General features: G+C 41.3%; 1 protein-coding gene across 4 annotated transcripts; it reads right to left on the bottom strand.

The window, feature by feature from the left end:
- Positions 1-255: 255 nt before the first annotated feature.
- On the bottom strand, positions 256-21,999 carry LOC308072135 (uncharacterized protein). Of its 4 annotated transcripts, XM_080408620.1 has the most exons (5): positions 18,381-21,999; positions 13,549-13,651; positions 12,278-12,350; positions 11,133-11,215; positions 256-10,934 (listed from the first exon to the last, which is right to left on the bottom strand). In XM_080408620.1, the coding sequence occupies exons 1-5, from the start codon at positions 18,393-18,395 to the stop codon at positions 10,579-10,581; spliced, it is 630 nt and encodes a 209-aa protein (XP_080264746.1). In that variant the 5' UTR covers positions 18,396-21,999; the 3' UTR covers positions 256-10,578. The 4 variants fall into 4 exon arrangements, 2 of the variants coding, with proteins under 2 accessions (XP_080264746.1, XP_080264745.1); XM_080408619.1 differs by having other exon boundaries at positions 13,549-21,999; XR_013931508.1 differs by having other exon boundaries at positions 256-11,857; positions 13,549-21,945.
- Between the last annotated feature and the right edge of the window lie 43 nt (positions 22,000-22,042).

Below are 22,042 nucleotides of genomic sequence, written 5' to 3'. Positions count from 1 at the left end.
CACACAGAAATAGGGACTAGGTACAGGAAACACCACATTACCATTTTTATTACTTGCATGACTTCAGTGGCAAAATATCTCACAAAGCAGGACAGCTGTAGAAGGAACAAGAAGGGGTCCACAAGGCCTACTGACTGCCGTTTGACTGAGCAACCAACTAAGAAGTCTGCTTTCTTTGGAAGGAACCACGTATTCCTGGCCAGCCTCTCCCTGCCCTGGGTGAAGCAGGCCATCAGCAGCTCTGCTCCATGCAACAGGGAGTGCATCTGTCTGAGGCGTCCAAGAAAAAACACCCTTTGGGGAGATGTGGTGTATGAAGCACTGTCATAATTTGAGTCACTAGTCAGAGTTTGGGAACAGGTTTTCATTTCCCTGGAATGTGGTCATTTCAATATAATTTTATTCCTTTGTTAAATGTGTTCTGTTAAGTTGTTCCTTGTGTTTTTCAGTTTAGATCAGCTTTTACAATGAGGTTACTCTCAAAATGATGGGTATGTGGCCCATGGCTACTAATTTCCATATCTAACTATTCATCTTGCAACTAAATAAATAGGCTTTCTTTCTGCATCATATTATATAAATTTCATAATAATCAGCACTCCTGGCCTGTCTGATCTTCAGAGCCCTCTGAACTACAACAGTTAAGATATAGCAACTTCTGGCACGCCAGAGCACCGTGTATCTAACATCTAATTTATCTGCTTTTGACTCCTCAGCCCAACCATGTGTTTACAGTTTTGAGAGGAGACACTCTTTGGAACAATCTCAAAGTCATCCTTGTAACATCCTAGCAATCCATTTTAACCACTCCACCGCTGTACTCCTGTGCTTTCCTGTTATCACTTAGCTTAACGTGGCATTTCAAAACCGTGCTTATAAACCAATACACTCCTGTTGAAAGATTTCACAAAATGCCAAAGCCACATGGTTGACAAGAACCTGAAACTGAGATGCTTATTTAGGTACTTAGCTTCAGGTATTGGCATTTGTCTTCATACACAAAGCTTTTGATGCCTTGACAGCAATTCTTCTCCACATATAATGAATCCAGAGAGCAGGGAGAGCGGCCCTGACCTTACTCTTATTAAAGTCCTGTTTCAAAGGTATTACCTGTATTTTTCTGTCGCCTGTGATAGGATTACATATTACCCTGCCTAGGTATCGATATTAGGAGAGAACAGGTGATGCTGGGTACTTTCAGCTCCTTTTCATCCTTTCAGCTATCCCAAAACTACTCTGACTTCAGGGAAGAAGGAGCAGATGTCCGTCTTCAGTAGCACTTTTGAATGGCTGCTTTACTCCAAGCCGCAGAATAACAGCTCAGGTAAGTGATGTAATGAGGTTTTGCACTGCAGAGAGCACAAATTGCAAGTGTTGGAACTCCTCCCTTTATGCAAAGAAAGGCAGGAACCAAAATCATAAGAGCAACATGGTTTCACCCCAATTTCATTAGCATGTACCTCTTCTGGCTCCACAAGATTCCATTCTCCTGAAGAGTGCTTGCTATCGTTGGAAAGGGGTTACTGCTGGACCCAGCTTTTTCTTTTGAAAACCCTACACATTTCAAGTGTAAGAGTTCAGGGTTTTTTTCAGAACCACTGGGGAAGTTAACAGAGGCACAAGACTTTAGGGAATTCCCATTTTTCTTACAACAGAAAGATCTATCAGTCCTCTCCTCCCAGGTCAGGACCGTTCCTTGAGCACATGAAGACCTTGACTGGTAACAGCTAGCGCTAATGCTTCCCAAGGTGTCCAGGTAGGGGCAGGGTCTCACTGGGTTTCCTGTGTTGACTCATGGAGAAAGACAGAAACCTTCAGAAAATGCATCAGATCTTAGGTGGGCTGACTCAGTCTGTCACTCATGAGTAACCCTATGCAGACGTGAGGGTTACTGCTTACTCTTCTGATAGACTCAAACATTTGCCTACAGCTAGGTGAGATGAACCCAGACCTAAGACATCAATCAGTCCGTGACATGCAAATTCCACCTGGATCTTAAACTCAAGATCTTTCCAATTCTTGTCCTGACAGTGACAACAGAGGCTCTGTCAAATCATTCTTCAGCTGTGCCTGTGCATGGGTGGTTTCGGTGATTGGTGAAACCAATATAAATCCACTGACTCTACTGGCTAAATGAGGTTTAACAGAAGCATAACTGTATATGCTACATATAAATAAATATACGTAAGTAATAAAACCACAACAGTAATCCTCTTGGTGATAGATGAGACAAAGGAGAACCTGATTAATTTCTCTCCTAGTTGTGGCAGTTTTCCAGAGGTGCGTAAAAGTAACAAGTGGTTACTTCTCTAATGAAATGAAGTGTTTGTGACACAGAAGACACAAAGGAACAGATCTGTCCCCCAAAACAGCAGCTGTCTTACAAAATAAGTTTCCTAACAGAGTTGCCTTTGTTAGTACAGTAGAAAATATTTTTTTTTTTCAGCACACTGTTGACTTTCTGAGTCCAGCTGAGCTGGATTGTACTTGCCATTGTATCAGAGAAGATACATACAATTAAATGATGGGGAGCGAAAATAAAATTTGTTCTGTTTCCTTCTGATGTGCTAATATTTATATTAAAGGCTTCCAGTTCAGTGCTTAATGTATTTCCACAATCTGCACATCTGTATTTGAAAGAGTAACTGGAATGATGACATCCTGTTGTACTTAAAATAGACTGTACTACCAAGGAGAGGTGTCATGAAGTGACATTTAGTAAAAACTGTTCACTCTTCCACAGCCCTGTTCCCTGCAGTGTCCTTCATGCCAGTTATTGATCAGATCTTCACTCGATGCAAAAAGCCTCTCTTTGAGCCCATGCTTTAAATGTAATAATAAAGTAGGTCATTGATTAACTGGAAGTATGACAGACAGCTCCTCCAGTCAGGTCCTGACGTGCTGTAAATCTTGAGGGAGGAGAGCAAGCGATGAATCAGTGATGTGAAAAGAAATAAAGCCCACAGTTTTTAGTCTTTTGGGAGAACTTCTCTTGCCAGCATAGTTAGTGGCATTACCCTTAGCAAGTCAACAGCTATGCAAATTTACAAGAGAAGCTTTTTGGATTTCCAAAAAAAGAAAGAGAAATAAACGTATAAGATAAAATTCACTTACCCAACTGCAGTACCTACAGAATTTTTTAACTTTGCAGGCAACTGACTTATATGGGGTACTCCTACTCATTGTTCTCTACATTTAGAAATAATATATATAATTAAGCACTGTATAATTAAGTAGTTTTACATGCACTGGTTTCTACTGCACTGTCTTCTGGCAGCACTTCCTTAACAGTCCTTATCCCCAGGTCTGCTCCATGGCTGCCCACTCCACCCCAGCCTCCCATGGAGGCAGCTGGAGAACATGTACATCAGCACCCTCCAGGGAAGCCTCAGGCTTGCCCAGCTCCAGCAGCACTGTGCAGGACAGTCCTGCCAGCCATTCTGCCACCCCACACACCTCGTTGTCCCCATCTGCCCATTATCCACAAACAGCACAAACATCCTCTTACTTGGTTTTCACATGCCCTCGTGCTTTCCAAGCAAAAATTGCAGTACACATAAGCCTTTCATTAGCTGGTTTGCACCACTAGTGACATCTAAGAAAGGACGGTGCTTACACCACAGGGCAAGTCCCTGTCGGGCACTCACTGGGAAAAGAACAGTGATGTGGCTTTGACTGAGCCAGAGCTAACCTTGTCCCAACCATGCCAAGTAGCTAGTACTCGCTCTTCGCCCTGCCCCCTCTGGAGATTTTCTGCTCCAGAATTGCTCACTGTGGGTCATGACTGGCATTACTAGATGTCAAATCTAGTCATCAATCAGTCCAGAGAGCAGAGCAATGTTGGCTTAGCACTATGCACTGTGATACCCAGCAGCTTTTACATGCTCATGTTTAATGTGATTTTTTTCCCCAAACATGTAAAACCTGCAATTTCTATCACTGCCTCCTCACTGCCTCCCACTTTCCCACCCAGTAAAAGCTAGCTCATCCACTTGCATAATTTTTTTTCAGATGCTAGCACTGCCCACAGTCAGTCTACACAAACATAATGATGTGCAAAAAGAGAACATGAAAGAACTGGCATTTATTTAGCTATTTTTGATTTACAGCTATGCTCTACGGACCTCATTATCACCCACGCATCTCTAGCCTTTCTGTCTCTCACGTCCACACCTCCAGTGCTCTGACAACTCCAGCCCTCCACTCTCTGCCTGTAGCTGCGGTAGCTGGAGCTAAGCAGTGCCTACCTTCATAGGTTTAAGGGGGAATATTATGCATGTGAGTCAACTTGGGGATTAGTTTTAAGTCAAACCTTTGATGTTTTATTTTCATGAGAATTAAACAAATATATTTACGTACATACAGTCAACAAATATACATAGACCTGTAAAATACTGTCAGATTCCACACTGCCCTGCATTTTGTACATTCATCACATCTGTGCAAAAAACCCTTGAAGTGATACTGAATATTGCCCAAGTATAAGGGTCACTATCAATAAGAAAGCCTCAATTGATTCTGTCATGCTTCATTTTTACTTTTGGAAATTTTATTTGACTTTTTCTCAAACAAATAAGAAAATTAAAGGATGCTGAAAAATCATATAATGGTTTGAGTTTGAAGGGTTCTTAAAGATCATCTAGTTCCAATCACCCTGCCATGGCCAGGGAACCTTCCACTAGACCAGGTACCTCAAAGCCCCATCCAACGTGGCCTTGAACACTTCCAGGGATGGGGCATCCACAGCTTCTCTGGGCAACATGCTCCAGTGCCTCACCACCCTCAGGGTAAAGAAAGTCTTCCTAATACCTAACCTAAATCTGCCCTCTTCCAGTTTAAAGCCATCACCCCTTGTCCTGTCCTTGTTGAGGCTGCTCCTATGTATCTATAGAGGGCCTCCTCAGCTCAGTCTTCCTGGCTGAGCAGCCTGTAGCAGATCCCCACTGTAATGCCACCTGTCCCTGCCTTCCCTTTAACCCTGACTCATAAGCTCTTGGTGGGCTCCTCATCCATCCCCAGGTGGAGCTCCACGCACTCCAGCTGGTCATTGACACAGAGGGTGACACCACCTCCTCATCTCCTCTGCCTGTCCTTCCTAAAGAGCCTGTATCCTTCCATCCCAACACTCCAGTCATAGGAGCCATCTCCCCATATCTCCATGATGCTAAGTAAGATCATAGCCCTGCAGGCACGTGCAAGTCTTTAACTCCTATAATATTTTTAATGTTAAAAATAATTTAACATATTTGCTTAAGTTCTTTTGCATAACAAATTAATGAAAAACTTTAGCTCTTTTTCTCCAGAGCTTGCTTCCTTCATTCCTTCATTTCCTTCTGCTCATTCTCTCTCTCTCATTTTCTCTCTTTCTTCATTATTTGAAATATCAGCACTTGGACCTGATCTTGACATCCAGTTTATCAAAGCTGAAAACATAACAGCAGGTCTGTGTGGCAGAGCTGAATGTTTGATACTATCAGCAACTCTTGGCTAACAGTTACCTAAATGGTACAGGCATGAAAACGATGCTCTAAATTACATTAAATGAAGCAGCATACTGGAAAATGACCAAGATTACTCAGCAGTTTCATCTTGGAAAATCCGCCTGTTGCTAGAATAAAAAAAAAAGCCTTTACTAGTCCCTTTCCAGCTAGGACACAATACAAAGATACAGGATGACCACATATTTCCTTAGCTGAATTTATCTACAGGCTATTTAAACAGAGAGTAAGTCATAAGCGCATCCAGGAATGACTTAAATCATAAAAACATTACAGAGACTACACAGGATATTAAGAAAAAGCATTCCTACCTTTGAAGTAAGCCCTCTTGAAGACTTAAACTGTTATTCCACTACCCAGCCACAAGGGCTGGAACTGCCTCATTCAGAGTCCTACGTGAGGTCTGGAGGGGGCTGGGGTACCTCAACGCTTTTTCAGACACCCGCTCAATGGCTGTGTAGCTGAAGCGAGGAGCAGCCCTAACCCCAGGTATACCAAAGACCTGCACATGAACCCATCTCACCCTCCCGAACAGCCCAAACTGGAGTGAGCAAAGACTTCCAGAGTACTGGGGAGGTTCCACTGCCCAGGCAGCAGAGATGCTAAGCAGAAACAGTGACTCACTCTCACATGACCCAGAGATTCACACTTAAATGCACCTGAAAGCATTTAAGGACAGAAGGGCAGTAGATACACCTGTGTTAATACACCTGTGTTTTTTCCCCTCTTGCAGGCCTACTCATTAGAGTACTCGTAAGGTCTTCATTGGCGTAGGCGTGACTGGAATTTTTTAGCTGCAAGTCTGAACTTTAGCATTGATGTTTCTCATGGGAGAATTTGTGATGAAAGAAAAGGAAATTTCATGCATCTCTTTCAGGCTCTGATGGTCTTTGCTGGAAGAAAGATCCTCCCTGAAAGGTATCTCAAGAATTATTGTTTGGTATGTCATCTTCTGTAGCCAAGTATTAAATTGTATTTGACAGATCCTTTGTTCTGAACTGGTTGTATAGCTACTCAAGTGGATTTCCCCTTATCATAGCAAATTCAGAAATAAACTCCCCCAAAATTACAGTAAATGTTAATTTCAGTAGCTAATGGAAATTATAATGAATGGGGATTTTATCTCTTTTTTGATAATTTTAACCAGTGTTCATCAACCCACTTGGATTGTAAGGGATGCTGAAGAAAGAGCAATGTATCAGAAGACTGAGTGTTGCTTCCAGCAACATTTGATAACAAGTTAACTAAAATAGATGCTACTTTACATTTTTTTATGAAATACTGCTTAAAATATACGAAGTGTTTTGAATATTTACTTTCTGTGGAAAGACTACACGCTGAAGATATATTCTAAAAAGATAAGTGTGTGTATGTACATAAGCATATGTTGCACGTATATCTCTACAATGATGAGTTTTTCTGCAGAAAATGTTTTCTGCTCTCCGTTTACAGTCAAAAAACAGCAATGTCCTACAAGTAAAGTTATTGCTGAATAGTATAATTGAATGAACATGACTGAAGTATTTCTAATTTTCTTTGTATTTTCTGCAACCTGCTAGCTATTAACAGATACGTTTCCAACTGATCTTATTTACAACTTGGGTTAAGTGCTGAAATCATTGGGCTGTGTGTGGGGAGTTGGCAACCCTGATTGCCAAGTGAGTAAACAGCACTGATGTTTGGTAAATGTGGCTTTGAGTTTGTCCTTGTGGTTGTACTTGAAGGCTGGAAGCCCAAATCCAGCATTAAGGTGCCTTGACACTCGCAACACACTTTGCCCTTGGAGCTTCTTGCAAAACTTCTAAGGGGCTTATGCTCTTCCGCAAGGTGTGCCTAAGGTAACCTGTCCTAATGGCACTAGTTTGCTCCTCGGTTCAACAAGATTCACAAAACTGATGTTTCCTCATGCAGCCAAAGGGCTCGACCCAATAGACAAGTTCCAGCTGTGGTCGATGCCTTACAAAAATAAGTAGAGGCAGCAGCACGGTCAAGTGTAGCCTCCTTTGCTCAGCATGTAGGAGTTAATATATCATGCACAGAATTGAAAAAATAAACAAGTTTTCACTAAGACTACTACCATATAGCAATAGCATATGAAGGGCAATATTAATTGCCTGAAATGCTAAGTAGGTGATATAGAGAAAACAACAATTCCAGGGAAAGGAATTAGAAAACCAAAACATAAGTTAGAAGTAAATCCTCCCCTTGAGAATAATGAGAGAACAAATCAAGAATGCATTTGCCAAGCTATTAGGAGAGTGGGAAACAAGAGTCTGTGGCCTAAAATAAGAAGTTAAGCCATTTCTGTTTACACAGATTTTAATATATCTCATAGAACTAGGGCCTCTGTTTTGTAACTAGATTAGCTGATGTGAATCTGGCTGCATCTGTGTGGCATCACTGTAATAAGCGGGATGCAAGTGGATGACTAATCATGGCAGTAGACTTGGTTTCTAGACTGGGTTGTGGAGTGGTCAGTCAGCCAAATAGCTGTGTATGTATATGCCCAAGGGCCATCCTAATCCATTCACTAGATTGTAAGCACAGTTTACAATACTTGTGAATTTCCCTAATCTTTGGCAAAACTAAAGAAAAAGTAAATATTAGAGCTCCCAAAATTAATAAGAAAAATGCATTTCCTATGTAGCTGTGCAAATTGGGATACACTGAGTACTTATATATTGTATATAGAATGACAGGTTGGAAGAAAATGAAATCTGTTTCAGTGGAAAATGAAATACAGAGTAAACAATTTAACTTTTCCATGGAAATTTAGAAAAGTGAAAGGAGAGAGGAAAGCAGGCATAGTTTCAGCCTTACAAATGCTAGTCTACTTTGCATTCAGAGTCTTTCAATAACACACCACAATTAAAAACTCTTCCAGAACAAAACTGACACTATTTTGCTTAATACACAGTTGGTGACTTCAGCTAAATAACTTCATTTGTCATAGCATCTTATTACCCACTTAAAATTTTGAGTGATGGAAACAATTAAAATTGGAAGAGAGAAAAAGAAACTCCTTGGGTTTTAACCAAGTAATCAGAAATCCACCTGAAAAGTAGATGTTGCTCAGCTGTTTGTCAGTGTAATGCAACTATGTAAACGATTTTATTTGCAACCTGAGGCTTTCCTAACAGCTTTTTTTATTTGTGTTAGCTTTGCTTAATGAAAAAACAAAAATAGAGGGATTTGCTTCTCTTTAACCTTAGGTGTTGAGCTGAGAACACCTACAATATTTTAGGAGAGTTGGGGCTGTCATTAATAATATCTAGACAAAAAGCAGGAGGATGGCGTTATTTTGTTACTGTGAAATGTTTCTAAATGTACCTTGTGGATTCATATAACCGTAGGACGGTATGTCTGCTGATGACTCATGCTGACTCACCCACCAAGCCAGAATTTACTGAGCCTTCTTCTGTGCCCACACACAGTGATATGATTTCCAGTCTGAGTGAATTCTTTAAAATTTAATTTAGTAGGCTTTAACTAGAGACAGATACACTTCTTCAATGGTTGCCTTAATTTGTGTTTATGTCTTATTAAATGTGTGCTCAGATTATGTTTTGCAGAATGCTTTGAAATAAATCTTTAAAATAATGTGCATAAGTACAACTGTACTTTCCAAGTATGAAGGTCTGTCTGAAAACATTGCAAATACATAAAGCAGTGATAATTTACTGATGCTATGAACCTAAAGGCCTAATACATAATCACTGCCTTTTTGCTATGGCTTTAGCAGCAGTGCATGTGGGCCTCAACGGCGATAAGTCCCTAGGCTTAGGCAATGAATAATTAATAAAAAGACAAATTGACCTGATTGTGGTTTTATTTTTAAGACTGAAAAATCATGTATTACCCCACAGAAGTCAACAGAATTAAATGGTATAAAACTAGGTGTGAAAGCAGTTCTTCAAATTCTACTACAAACACCTTCAGACTGACTTTGCTTTTTCTGAAATAAATAGGAATTGTATGGTGGACTTTAGTGGGAACATGATCAGTCCAATTATTTGTTTCACTTGGAGTTCTGGTCAAAATCTGATGTGATGTAGCAGCCTGAAAAGTAATTCTTGTTGCAGTACAAGCTGCAGTGACTGAAGAGATGAATGCCAGTGAGGTTTTCTCTTGGAACCAAATAAATGCTTCTCTTCATTCTCGTACTCTTTAATACAGACTCATATATATGTTAGATCAGGATTTAAGATAGCCTTGTCTTCACTCCAAGATTCTTTACCCTCTATGTAAAAACTAGAAAAAAAATTTGCTTGGACTACTCCTGCATGATTTGCTTTTTAAACTCTTCTGACAAATGACTAATGAATGTTCAAGCAACAGAAAATGAGATGCATGTATCTTCCCTGAAAACATGATCAAATGCTTCAGTAAATTGATCGAGGTCTCTAGTCTTTTCTCCACCTTTCCAGTATTCTGAAAGAACAGTTGATGCCCCTAAGCCATGTACCCTTCCTTCTTTTTCTGGGAATTCATGTAATTTCTCAAAAGTATGTCAGCTTTGACAGTGTTTTGGGGCTGTGTGTGTTACTTCTCTTGCTTCTGCAGTCAGTCAGGCATGATTTCTAATCTGCAAGAGTTTGTCTATGATTCTGTCTTCTCATCTCTGGGATTCGCTAAATTGCCCTGTCCTCTAAATCTGAAAGTGCTGGATGAGTGGACACTTCATCCCCTGTGGTTTCTGCTTCACTGACTTCCTTGTACTTTGGCTGTACAGGCCTTTGTTTTGCTTCTGGAAAACAAAAGTCCCAGACTTTTAAGTCTTTAGTCACACCTTCCTGCCTGCATCTTTGTTCACACAGCGCTTCCTTGTAATTCTGTCACTAGAATTCAGAAGTTGTTGGTTTTGTGGTTTGAGTTGAATGTGCTTGACAATAGATATAACTTCTTTTTGTTACTTCAGCCCTCAGTGGCCATTAACATTTTTGTATGTAATGGGGCATGATACAAGGAGAACCACGTAGCTGTATGACAGGGTTTGAATACAAGTTGAAATAAGTTTTTCTACCTCGGTCCCCATATGTTCTGCCTTTTAACGTTCCTCCTTTTGCTGTTGCACTGCCAGTCATAGTCTACATTTCATCTGAGACCATTGGTAATTTCTATCAAACAGGCATGCACAAAGGACTCTGCTCTGCCGAAATCCTGTCAGATGCTCTGCAGCAGATGCCCACATCTGAGATGCAACACCTTTCCCTAGTGACAGCAGAGGGCCATGTGCTCTGGTCCATCCTTTGCTGCAGGACATGGCAACTGGAAGTGCCATAATCACTGAATGTAAACAACAGGTCGCTTGCAGCAAGTTTCCCACGCTGAAGAGATAAGCACCCAAGAAATACAGAAGCTGAGAGTAGATTAGTATCGCCAAGTAATTCGGACAGCTCGCTGTTGGTCTCCTCCTCTCCAAGCGGTGCCACAGACCTGTGAGGAGAAAAGACAGATTACTGGATTAATTGTTCTGACAGTAGCTCGTTTCTAAAAGCCGTCTTTCTCAGGGGCTCTGGTCCTTCCCATGTTTTATTACTGGGCAGGGAGGTGGTAAGTAGGCTACTGCCACTACCAAAGCAAGTCATCTGGCCTACAGCCTGTTCCAGAGGGCCATAGACTGAACAAACAAACCTGGTAGTCGTAGCCACTGGAGGCCGAATGCCCCTGTTATTTTCTGTGTCTCTGCAAATACGGTATCTTTTCTTCTTTTACTCCTGATTTGAAAAAAATTATAATGATAATGTAATAGCGACGTGCTAATAATTGAAAGAGTAATGTTTTTTTCAAGGAGTGAAATTTTCCAAGCCTCATCTAGCAATGCAAATAAGCAGTTTACGGTGTTTCAGCTAACACTGGCCTATCTTAGATAAACATACATGATTGCAAAGCCTGTATCCAAAGGTCCCTCTCTAGCTGAATAAACTGGCACTGAGGTTTTTCTGTATCTCTATAGCTTATACACTGCTGGGATCCGGTTTTAAGCATCCTACTGTGATATTACAGTGCCAGCAGTGTTTGGCAGTGTCCACTATGTACTTACTTTTGTATTTATTATACTTCAGCTGTGGAGCCTCTCAATTTATTTTTTTCAAACACTTTATGAAAAAGCTGAGCTTGTTACCATTGAAGAGCTTTGCACAGTAGTACTCTCCCGTGTCTGTTGTCATTCTTTCTTTTCTAGCTTTCGGAATTTCGCTGTTCTTACACCCTTTTGCAATGGAATGTAATATTTACATTTCTTGAATCTTTCTGGATGTAAGATCCTCACTTGGCTTATCATGGCAGTTGTACACTCTGCAGTTCCCTGCTTGACTGTCTTGGAGTTCCACCTCTTCTTTTGCCTCACCTCTCCTTCCCTGCAATACATTGCATCCTCAGTAGTGCTAGAGCACTGTGTCAACTCCAAGAGATTTAATCTCTGGCACCTGCAACTGTGCAATCTCATACGGTCAATGAATGCCCCACTGGAAAAACTCCTCCCCCTAGTGTAACACTGACTCTTGCTATTTGTTAAGAAATGCCTTGATTTCTCAAATTTCTCTTGGGTTGTGAGTATCCTAAAAGGTATGTGTGCCAACTCATTCATTTGGATTTGATGCTTCTTCAGAAATAGTGCCTTGTGCTTGCCACAGTCACTTGAAATCACCAGGGAAAGTTAAATAAGGAAAAAAAAAAGATTATGCTAACAAAGCAAGAGTTAAGTTTCTGATATAAAATGGAAACACTTAAACACAAAACCAAAAAGCATAGAAACAAAATCCAATTCCAATACTTACCTTGTTCTGGGAGCCAAGGAGCTGGTACAACTGAACTTCAGGATGTACTTCTTGGTTGGGTTTCTGCCTGCCTCTGCCCAAAGTATGAGGGAACTGCTTAGTGCAAGGGAGGCTGAACTTCAGAACGTTTCTTTGGACCATCTGCCTTCCCTTGCTTCCTTCAATTTAAGAAAACTAATATATTGTATGGTAGTTTTGATCAACCCGAGCTGTTTAGATGAATGCAAATGACATGTTTATGCTTATCTCAACCTGAATTGTCTCCAATACATGGTGGTCCTCTGACACATCGATTTCCAAACCCAAACTTAGATTTACCTTCCTGCTTAGACAGTCAGTTGAATCATAATTTGCTTTGGGTGTCAATTTCCCAGACAGTATAATTTCTGTTATGAACCTTTTTTCATGGCTTTTTCAGATCTTATAAATTACATACAATAAAACTAACAACTGTACATTAGACCCTAACCTCGCAGCTTGTGAAAAATGGATTACTTTATTCATAGAGTTCACACATGGCATGTCACTAATAATGATGATCAGTTTAGGGTCTGGAGCATTTTCTCAAATAATTTTCGTTCCTCTTACTTGCTCACTTTATCATATCAGAGGCTTTACAACTGCCATAGTAACTTCCAACTCTAATTCCCTTAGCCATGGTTAATTATAGCTATCCCAGCAGTTTCTCTGTTATTTATGCCGGAGTTTCTTGATAGTGAGCAGGCTAATCGGAGGTCTTCCGTAAGCCCTTTCACTTTCAGAAATACTGCTTTTAAACTGTCAAGTCCTATCACCACAACTTTGTTAGGTTTGTTTCATTTTTGTACTGCATAGTGTAAAATTCATAAAATTCATTAATTTCTTCGAAGCTGAACATTCCCATTTAAAATCCACTATCCTTTTCTCACTAGCTTTAGATTATCTTTGATTAGAAATTATTTTCTAATCATTTGAAATAAACTTATTTAGTTGAGTAACAGGTAGCCTGTTAAAAAGATATGCTTTTACGCACTTCACTGACATAGCAGTTCTGTTGGCAAAAAGGGCCTGTGCAACTTTCTTATTTTAGCTGGCAGCCCTTTGGTGGAGTTGGGAACAGAGTTCATAATATTCATTGTGCAGAGAGTCTATTCTTTATAACATAAGGCAACATATTTTATATTTTCTCTTTAATAACTACAACTACTACTTTGTTTTAGTGTTTCAAAAACTTTTTTTTTTTTCCTTGAGCAGGACCAATCCTCTACTTCTTCCCTGGCGTGTATTCTTACCAAGATTGGTGGCACTCTGGCTTGAGCAGAGCTGAACTGAAGGCTGTGATCCTGGGGCTAGTTTCCCTTTGCTGAAACAGGAGGGAGTCAGAGCACTCGGTACCTTGGAGAAAGAACACAGCATACTTAACGTTGACACTATTATTATAGTTGGCATATTTTGATCATCTCATTTTCTCTTTGATACTGATGTACAGTAAAGTGTGAACATTATCTTTAAGCTGCAGTCTGATCTCACTGAGCTTTAAGTGCAGTGAAGGGCAGTGGATTTTCTCTTCAGCAACAACACGAACAGCAGGAGCTCTGGAAATTGTAGTGGCATCAGCAGCATCTGTTGTGACAGTTCTCGCGTAGGTCACCATGGTGAGAATGTATCTGAGTGGGGTATTTTTTCTTTTTCTGTCCCAACAGTAATATAATTTCCAGAAGCCAGAAGAACAGCTTATATAAATTAATACCCATGTCATGAATAATCTCCATGTGGATATGCTAGTAAGAAATACAGACATTTTCTTTTTTAGGAAGGATTTAATGACTGGACAAAGAAGGATTCAACAATACTTTTGAAACTAAATACAACATACTTACCTTAAAACAATTGTTCTGTCTGTTAGTATATAATTGGCAAAAAACCCCACTGTTAATTTAAAAAAAACAACTAACAAACTTAATAAATAACAACATGGAACCTGGATTACATTCTGCTTTGCTTTTCTTTGTGAAGATTCATTACATGCTTATATGTTTCAACATTAAAAATGCTAATTTTTAAACAGTGGATACTGCATTGAACAGGGGATGTACCTGGATTTGGCATGCAGAAGGCTAAGATCTTTGCTCAGAGCTCAAAATTGAAATGGCTGCAATGTGATAGTGTCTGACACGGGCCACTATGATAGCACCTATCAAACCACCCTACAGAAACGCAGAGCAGGAAGAATTAACTCCTTTTTGTGAGGGGCTCCATTTGGAGTCAGCGTTATCCCTCTGGCCTATCACACGGATTAGCTTTACCTCCCAGCAAGCTGGTGTGCAGTCTGCTGATCTTACCGGATGGGTTTGCTGTTAGTGACTCTCTTTCACCGAGTCACCACCAATTGTTTCCATTGGCGAGTTCACAACTAGTCACATCTGCAGCTCTGGACTACTAGGACACTACTTCTGGGGTTATGCACCACTGGGATGGATACCAGAGAGAGTTGTTTAGATGTTAACAGATTTTAAGAGAAAGAGGCCCTTCCCTTGCTGTGGGTTTACTTTTCTTGGTTTGTTTGATTTCTTGCCATCTTTCCTTTGTACTTAAAGTGGTATTCATCAGTCACATGCATATATAAATTACTCAACAGCCCCTGCTGCAGTTCAGTTCTTTAGGAAAAAGTTCAGTGACCTACTGGACGTGCATGAAGTTTCTGTCAGAAGATGACATTTTTCCCCCTCAGTCTTTAAAAAAAAAAAAAAAAATCTTCTCAAGACCCACTTTGGTGATTGTTAGCGTTTGAGCTGTGTGTTCCGACAACCCTTCACGCTGTGCATGGTTTGGTTGCTGGTGTTTTTCCCCTCAGAAGGATGATGAGTCACATCCATTCCAGTTTAACAGCTCGGCTGATCTTAACAGAATGCCCTCACTAGAAACATCCACAGAATAATACCAACCATTCACAGAGATCAGATTGCTTCTGCCTGATGTGTTGCCCCATTCTAGGCAGCTTTTCTTACCCATTGTGGATAAGAACAACGTGTGTAACTAGCCCCATCTCTCACTGGGGCTCTCAAGCTGTTCTCCCTTAACAATGGGGAGAAAAAGATGGTGAATGGACACGTGTGAAAGTATAAAGTGTCCCTGATTTTATGAAGCTACCTTTTCCGCTCTCAGGCAATTACTTGTCATAGTTACAGTAAGGAAGGGTAAAACAGTGACTAAACATTAATGGTGAATATGAATTAGAAAAATATCACAAAGATTAAGTAGGAAGCTGTTAAATTGTTATTAGATTACTACTAGAGATGTGCTTAGAACATGTGTAAGTGGGCAGGAAAAGGTAGCAGTGGAATTGCATCGACCGTGATCTATCTCAGTTAATAGCAGCATACTTTAATGATAATCTCTTCAGATTTCAAATTTGTTTCTTTTTTAATCACATGCTTATTTTTGAGTTTTCATTGGAATGGTCTGTACTGTATAACTTGGTATCAATGCAGCATTTGAAAGATGTTTGAAAACAGAGGATATTGTTACCAGAAGTTGTCTATTTTGTGAAGCTTAAAAGCAGGCTTGCTAGCCAAATTTGATTGACTTTTTCAATAACATAAGCTTACAAGCTAAGAACAGAAATACTATACAGTGATAATGCTTATGCTTTTGACCACTCTTATAGCATTTTAAGATCTCTTAAAATATTTCAGTCAAAGAGTAGAAAAAGTAATCTGAAGTCCAGATAGTCAGTGAAGAACAAAACAGGGCAGTAATAATGAAGAAAACACATTAGGGATAATGGGTGAGAGTAGTGTAAGCAAAAATTGCTATTCTAACATCAAGGTAAAATGTTTAGCAAAATTTTAGACTGCGAAAGTAGCCATCTCAGCAAGAAGTTAACAAAACTAACACTACTAGTCTACCTCCCATGCCACTTACAATACTACATTGAGTTCTGAGCTTCCTAGTAGCATGGAGGAAAAGTATGATCACAACTGATTTGGTTACCAAAGCAAATCATTGCTTATCAGCTAGGATGCTATAGCAGCATATAGTAGCTTAAACTAACACATCTTGCTTCAGCAGCTGGACGGGCTGGGAGCATGTATACAGGCAGTTATTACAGCTTGCCTGTGGAGTAGTAACTTATTAAGCCATGCTAAGTCACGGCTTAATTACAAACTGGCTTGACAGCTTGTGGCTGTTTGTCCCTACCCAATTTAACAACACGAACAAAGCTCAAATGAAGGCCACAGAAATAATCATGGCACATCAGCCCCTTCAGTTTGTTACAACCCAAAGCCAGCTTATGGCTGCCTGTGTGGAGCTCCGAGTAAGTACTTCCACACTGCCAATTAAGTGCCTGTGTGCACGCAGTTAACCTGTTGCTCAGCCATGCTTAAGATTGCATTTGTCATTCTAATGCTGAAACTGAATGGCATTTCATATCATGCTGTGATAAAATAGAATATTCAGTCCTCCTCCATCATCTTTTTGAAGTGATGAGCTCCCAGGTGCTAGAGGAAATCTCTGACAGTAATCCTCAAAGATCTTGCTTTTTATACTCTTGACGTTAACTGCTTTTCTATTTCTCCATCAGTTTAATTGTGTGTGGTTTCCTAGTTCTCCTTACTGTTGGTACCTCCAAGCACTGGGTCATTTGCAAATCTATTTCTCACCACCTTCTTGTGTCCATCATTAAGGAAAATGTCTAATAGGCTTATTGCAAAACTGATCTTGGTGGGGGGCAGATAAAAGGGAACAATTTACTCAGATACTTCACCTCTGATCATTAGGTTTTACTTCATCCTCTATGGATAGTCCATCGACTCCATTAGTCTCTGGTACTGCTCTGCTAATTCCTGTCATCTCCTCCCATATGTAGAAGTTGAATGATATTATCAAAGAAAGATATTAGATTAATCTGGTAAGGTCCACCTTTTGTAAACAATCATTATGCTTTCTCATTTCCTGCTATACTTACTTTAAAAAGCTTACTATGAGACAAACGATTTCATTTGACGCTGTTTTCTGACTTCTGGAATGGGCATTATCTGTTTTTCCTGCCCAGAGGCTGTAGACTGTGTTTTATTTTCTTCTTAGATGTGATACCAGCAATTTCCTTTCCCTCCTAGCTATTAGCCATCCTGCCCTCTAACCCTGTGTTCAACATCACCATCTTTACTGAAAATTGAGCCAAAATATGCATTTAGTTGTAGAATCAGATGTAGACTATCTCTAAACCCCACTTCTTCCTCACCAGAAAGCAACAGCAATTCTTTCTTACAATATTATGTCATAGCTGGATAACATCTTGCTGGTTTTCTAGATATCATATGCAAGGTCTAAATTAACCTGGTTTTCCAGGTAAATTCTCCCTTCATTCTCACATTGACATTTGAGATCTTTCCTGAACCAGACCATTTTTCCCCCCCTGTTTTGTTATATGCTCTCTGCTTATAATTCTTACCTCTCCCTCGATGACGCTTCTCTTCCACTTACGCCTTAAAGCCTCTACCTGTAAAAATTTTTGCCTTGTGTGGGATACAGCATCCCAATGGAATCAGCAATTTTGGTTTCAACATACCTAAGGCTTCTTCCACATTCAGATTTCTGTTTTCATCATACAAGCTGATTTTATTGCCAGGCCCCTTCATTTAGCCCAGCTTGCCTTTCTAAAATTGAGTATGTTCTTACTTTCACCCCTACCTTTGATCACACAACTTGTGATGGCTTACGCCAAGGTTATTATCTACAGTCAGGCCTTCAAGGGCACATTCCTGAACCATGCAAAAGCTTTAGTTCTTGCAGGCTTAGTGGCAGTTTGGAGGAGGAATTCATTGACTGCCCCAGTCCAGAATGTCAGCTCCAATTATGAGTAGCATGTATACCCCAAACTGTTAACCGGGAATTTGAAAACTCACTGGCTGGTTCTTTGTATCCAAGCGGTATCATCTCTTTAATAATATGGAGTTTTCTAGCTACCTCAGAAACTTTCCTTCAGGGGTCTGTAACAATCTCACATCTCTCTCCTCTCAATACATTCTATAACCATCTTTTCCAAAAATACATTGGAACTAAATTACGAGCTGTTTTGTTCCCCATGTTTTATTTGCAGAACATTGCTTCCTTAACCTACTATGTTATTATCCATCTTTAGTTCTGTGTTTCCTCAGCTGCAAATCCTCTCTAATCCACGTGTTTCAGTTAGGAAGTCCATGAGTTTTCTTGTATCACAGGGGGGATGTCCTGAACTGTTTTGTGATAGTCGTCCTTTTTTTCCCCAAAAAATGCTGGAAATAGTATATCCACTTTTCAGTTATTTCATTTTGACACAGTAACATTACTTGCTTTTTGCCTCTGTATCTGTGACGTTTTCTTTGCTACCCGTCCCACATTCTTCCTATTCCCCGTTGCTGTATTGGCATTTAACCTTCTTCCTCTTGAGCAAAACCCAAGGTGAAACATTACATGAACCTTTCCAAATTTTCTCTACTAATTTCTTAATATGATGATGACCTTATTATCTGTGGTGATTTCCTTCCTTTCTTCACAGATGGTGTAATCTAGAAGGGGTATGCAGGGAAGTGGCGAAGAACTGAACTACTGTTTTTTAGTGAATTAATTTCCATGGGAAGTTACTCAGCTGAAAATGCGTTTGTTTGCTTTGCAGATAAAAAATGCTCATGTACCATGAATATTCTCAGTGTCTGAGAATGCTTTCTTGTGAAACTAGAGCAGTTGCCACTTGTGGTCAAACCAGTGTGAAGGCCAGTTAAAACATTAGTTGGATACATGCTTCAGATGAAAAGTTAACTTTTTCAAAAACAGAGGTAAAAGTTGAGATAACAATGTGAAAACACTGTCAGATTGAGTAGTTTCCCAAAGTTACTGATATTTTGTCAAGACCTGTTTTACAGTTCATTTGTTTGAACAAATTTTTGAGAGTGATCAACAACTATGCCTAAAAGGACAGATCTGTTTACTAATATCAATAGAACATTAAAAAAAAAAAAAAAAAAGCCATTTTAAAAACTCTTTATGTTAAGAATTTGCTTTCATTTCTCTTAAGTGCATATCAAATATAGTAATTTGTAAACTGTCTTTATCCTGTACAATCTACTTCCCATTTATTGGTTAATATTTCTATAGTTCACAGCTATTTTCATCACCACTAAGAATCAGACAGACATTGTATGTGTTAACAAATGCACACACTTTCAGGCATGCACACATGACTGTCTATCCAACACACATGTATTCTCACAAATATCCTGCTGTAGTAATATTAGATGAAGCTTAACTGGGCCAGCCATGAAAAAGTACAAAATCCCTAGATTAGCCATTAACTCCACATTGCCACATACAACCATTATTTCTCCTACTTATTACTTCACCCACCACCCCTGCTGCCTGTCACTGTGCTACTTGCCTATTGCCACACACAGCTCTTGAGCAATGCCAGTGTTCGGTTTTAGCCCACATAAACCAGCCAGATACGCATTTTCTAGTGACTAGGAATGTGCTGTTTGTGCTGGGTTAAGGACTAGTGCACGTGGTGTGGATTTTTATTAATCTCTAACATTTAAGCAGGTAATGTTTGAGAAGCAATAGGGGACATGTTTTATTACTTTAGAGATAATGTAGGGTAACATTATTTTGGGAAGTCAATTCTGTAAAGGTTATACTGGTAGCGAGGTGATATGATAAGGAAGTGTTTTGTTTTTTCTGAATTTGTTATAAGGTGATATATGCAGTTAAAGCTGAAGGTGAAATGAAGGGGATAAGAACAAAAGTGTTCAACCCAGAAGCAAGGAGAAAGGCAGGGTCAGAAGGTTTGGATGACAACTGAAAGACTAACCTGTGATTTCCTCCAGTATTTCTGTACATTTTTTTGTTTAGTAGTCCCTGCGGGAAGAATGGCTGCTACAGTAAATGAGATGGAAGACTCAGTAGCAGCTGAGTATACCGTGGTCATACTGAGCAAAATTATCTAATGCTACCTATGGTATCTCTCTGGCTGGCAGCCAAGAAGCAAAGTAGGGGGTGTAAACAGAGACCTGATTAAAACTACAGCCCAGTTCTGTACTTGCTGAAATCTGTGCAAGATTTACCATTACTTTAAAGAATGACAAACTCTCAAAAAATTCCTGGTGAATCACTTGAAATAAAAACACTTTCAAAAGTCCAAGCAGTATCTAGGCTGAATGAATTTTACATTCATCAACCCAAAAATATAGTAATTTTTAGCTATATTTGTCATTGCTGTAATAATACATAAATTGTGTTTAAATGACTATGAGATATAAGCCTGGGGAAAGGGGAGGAAAAAAAAATATCCCTAGCTAGATATATAAAAGCATCTTGAGTCCCAGATCATGTGGACACTGCTAAGTTAACTAGGTTGATTGGCAGCTGGGTCTGGGCACTCAAATTAGCTTGTCTACGAGCAAGTTTTCTATGACAGAAGGCTAACTGCAGCCTCAGCGTTCTGGCCGTTTCTGAGCTTGCTCACGAGTGCCTGTGCTGAGGCAATCTAAGTTTCATTCTCAATCAACTCCATCAGCGGGTCGAGGGCTGTGGAAGCAGCACCGTCACACGGGAGTGACCTTTCCCAGCTTCTCACGGCGGAGTAGACGCACTAAAACCCACAGAAAGCAAAGCTTCGGCGCTTAGAGCTGCAGTTGCATCAGTCACCTGAGCTCAAAGTGCCTCCAGAGGGTTTCCTCGTGTGAGTGGCGGTGCCGATGGCCTCACAGCCAAAAGCTGCGCGGTATTTTCTGTACCGCGAACGTCATCCTGGAGAGCTGGGAAAAATCACCCCCCAGCGTGGCGATGTGGAGGAGGGGGAGAGAATGCCACCTCCTGAGGGAAAGTTCCCATCTCTTTCAGGGCCGGCTCCTTGCGAACACCCCAGAAGAGACAGACGTGTAAATAAAAAATGCTACATAAACCGTGTTTCGACTTAGGATCTCAAGTCCTGCTTGTGACAAGGGTTCATTCACCTGATGTGTAAAGTGTGTGGGGAAGAAACGTAAGGGGATAGCAGCAGGCTCTTGTGTGAGAACGTGTACGCTGCTTGTACGGGCGGTGTATCCAAGCCCAGGGCAGGGACAGCATTTCCCTGTCATTTAGCTTTGCCAGGATGGCCTGCAGCGCCCCAGCGCAGCCACCGCAGCGGGGCTGCGGGGCCAGGCGGGAGCGGGGTCCCTCCGCAGGGCCGAGCCGCCGGGCCAGCCCGCCGCCCGGGATGGGAACGGCGCGGGCTGAAGAGCCGTCACCCGGACTGGCACGGTCCTTCCCGAACAAACGCTTTTGTGTCGGGGCTCGGCAGAGGCTAACGGGCCTCCCGCGGGGCGGCTCTCGCTGCAGCCGGCGGGGCCGAGGGGCCGGAGCAGCCGCCTCCCCCGCTGCCGTTATTCCCCAGGCGGCGCCTTAGCGGTCCCGGTGCGGTGCCCGGTTCGCTCCCCCAGCGGCCTCGGCGGCAGAAATGGCCCCCCGAGAAGCCTCCCACTGAGGGGGGTGTGTGTGTGTGGCGGGCGCCCTCCCGCTCGAGCCCCGCCGGTAGAAGGGAACGCCGAGATCCGACACCCCCTCCACCCCCGTCCTTTGCAAAACCGGCAGCTGCACCCTCCCGAGCCGGCCGGGCACCCCCCCGCCGCGCCCCCCGGCCGCCCGAGCCGCAGCGGCTCCCGCAGGCGGGAGCGAGGCCCCGCCCCGCCCCCCCACGACCAGGAGACGGGCCCCGCGCCCCCGATTGGCTGCCGGTGATGTAATCGCGCGCACATACGGGTACTGCCC

The sequence above is a fragment of the Falco punctatus genome (assembly GCF_963210335.1).
Source record: "Falco punctatus genome assembly, chromosome: 12".
NCBI classification, from domain to species: Eukaryota; Metazoa; Chordata; class Aves; order Falconiformes; family Falconidae; genus Falco; species Falco punctatus.
This window is presented reverse-complemented; position numbering and strand designations above follow the sequence as displayed.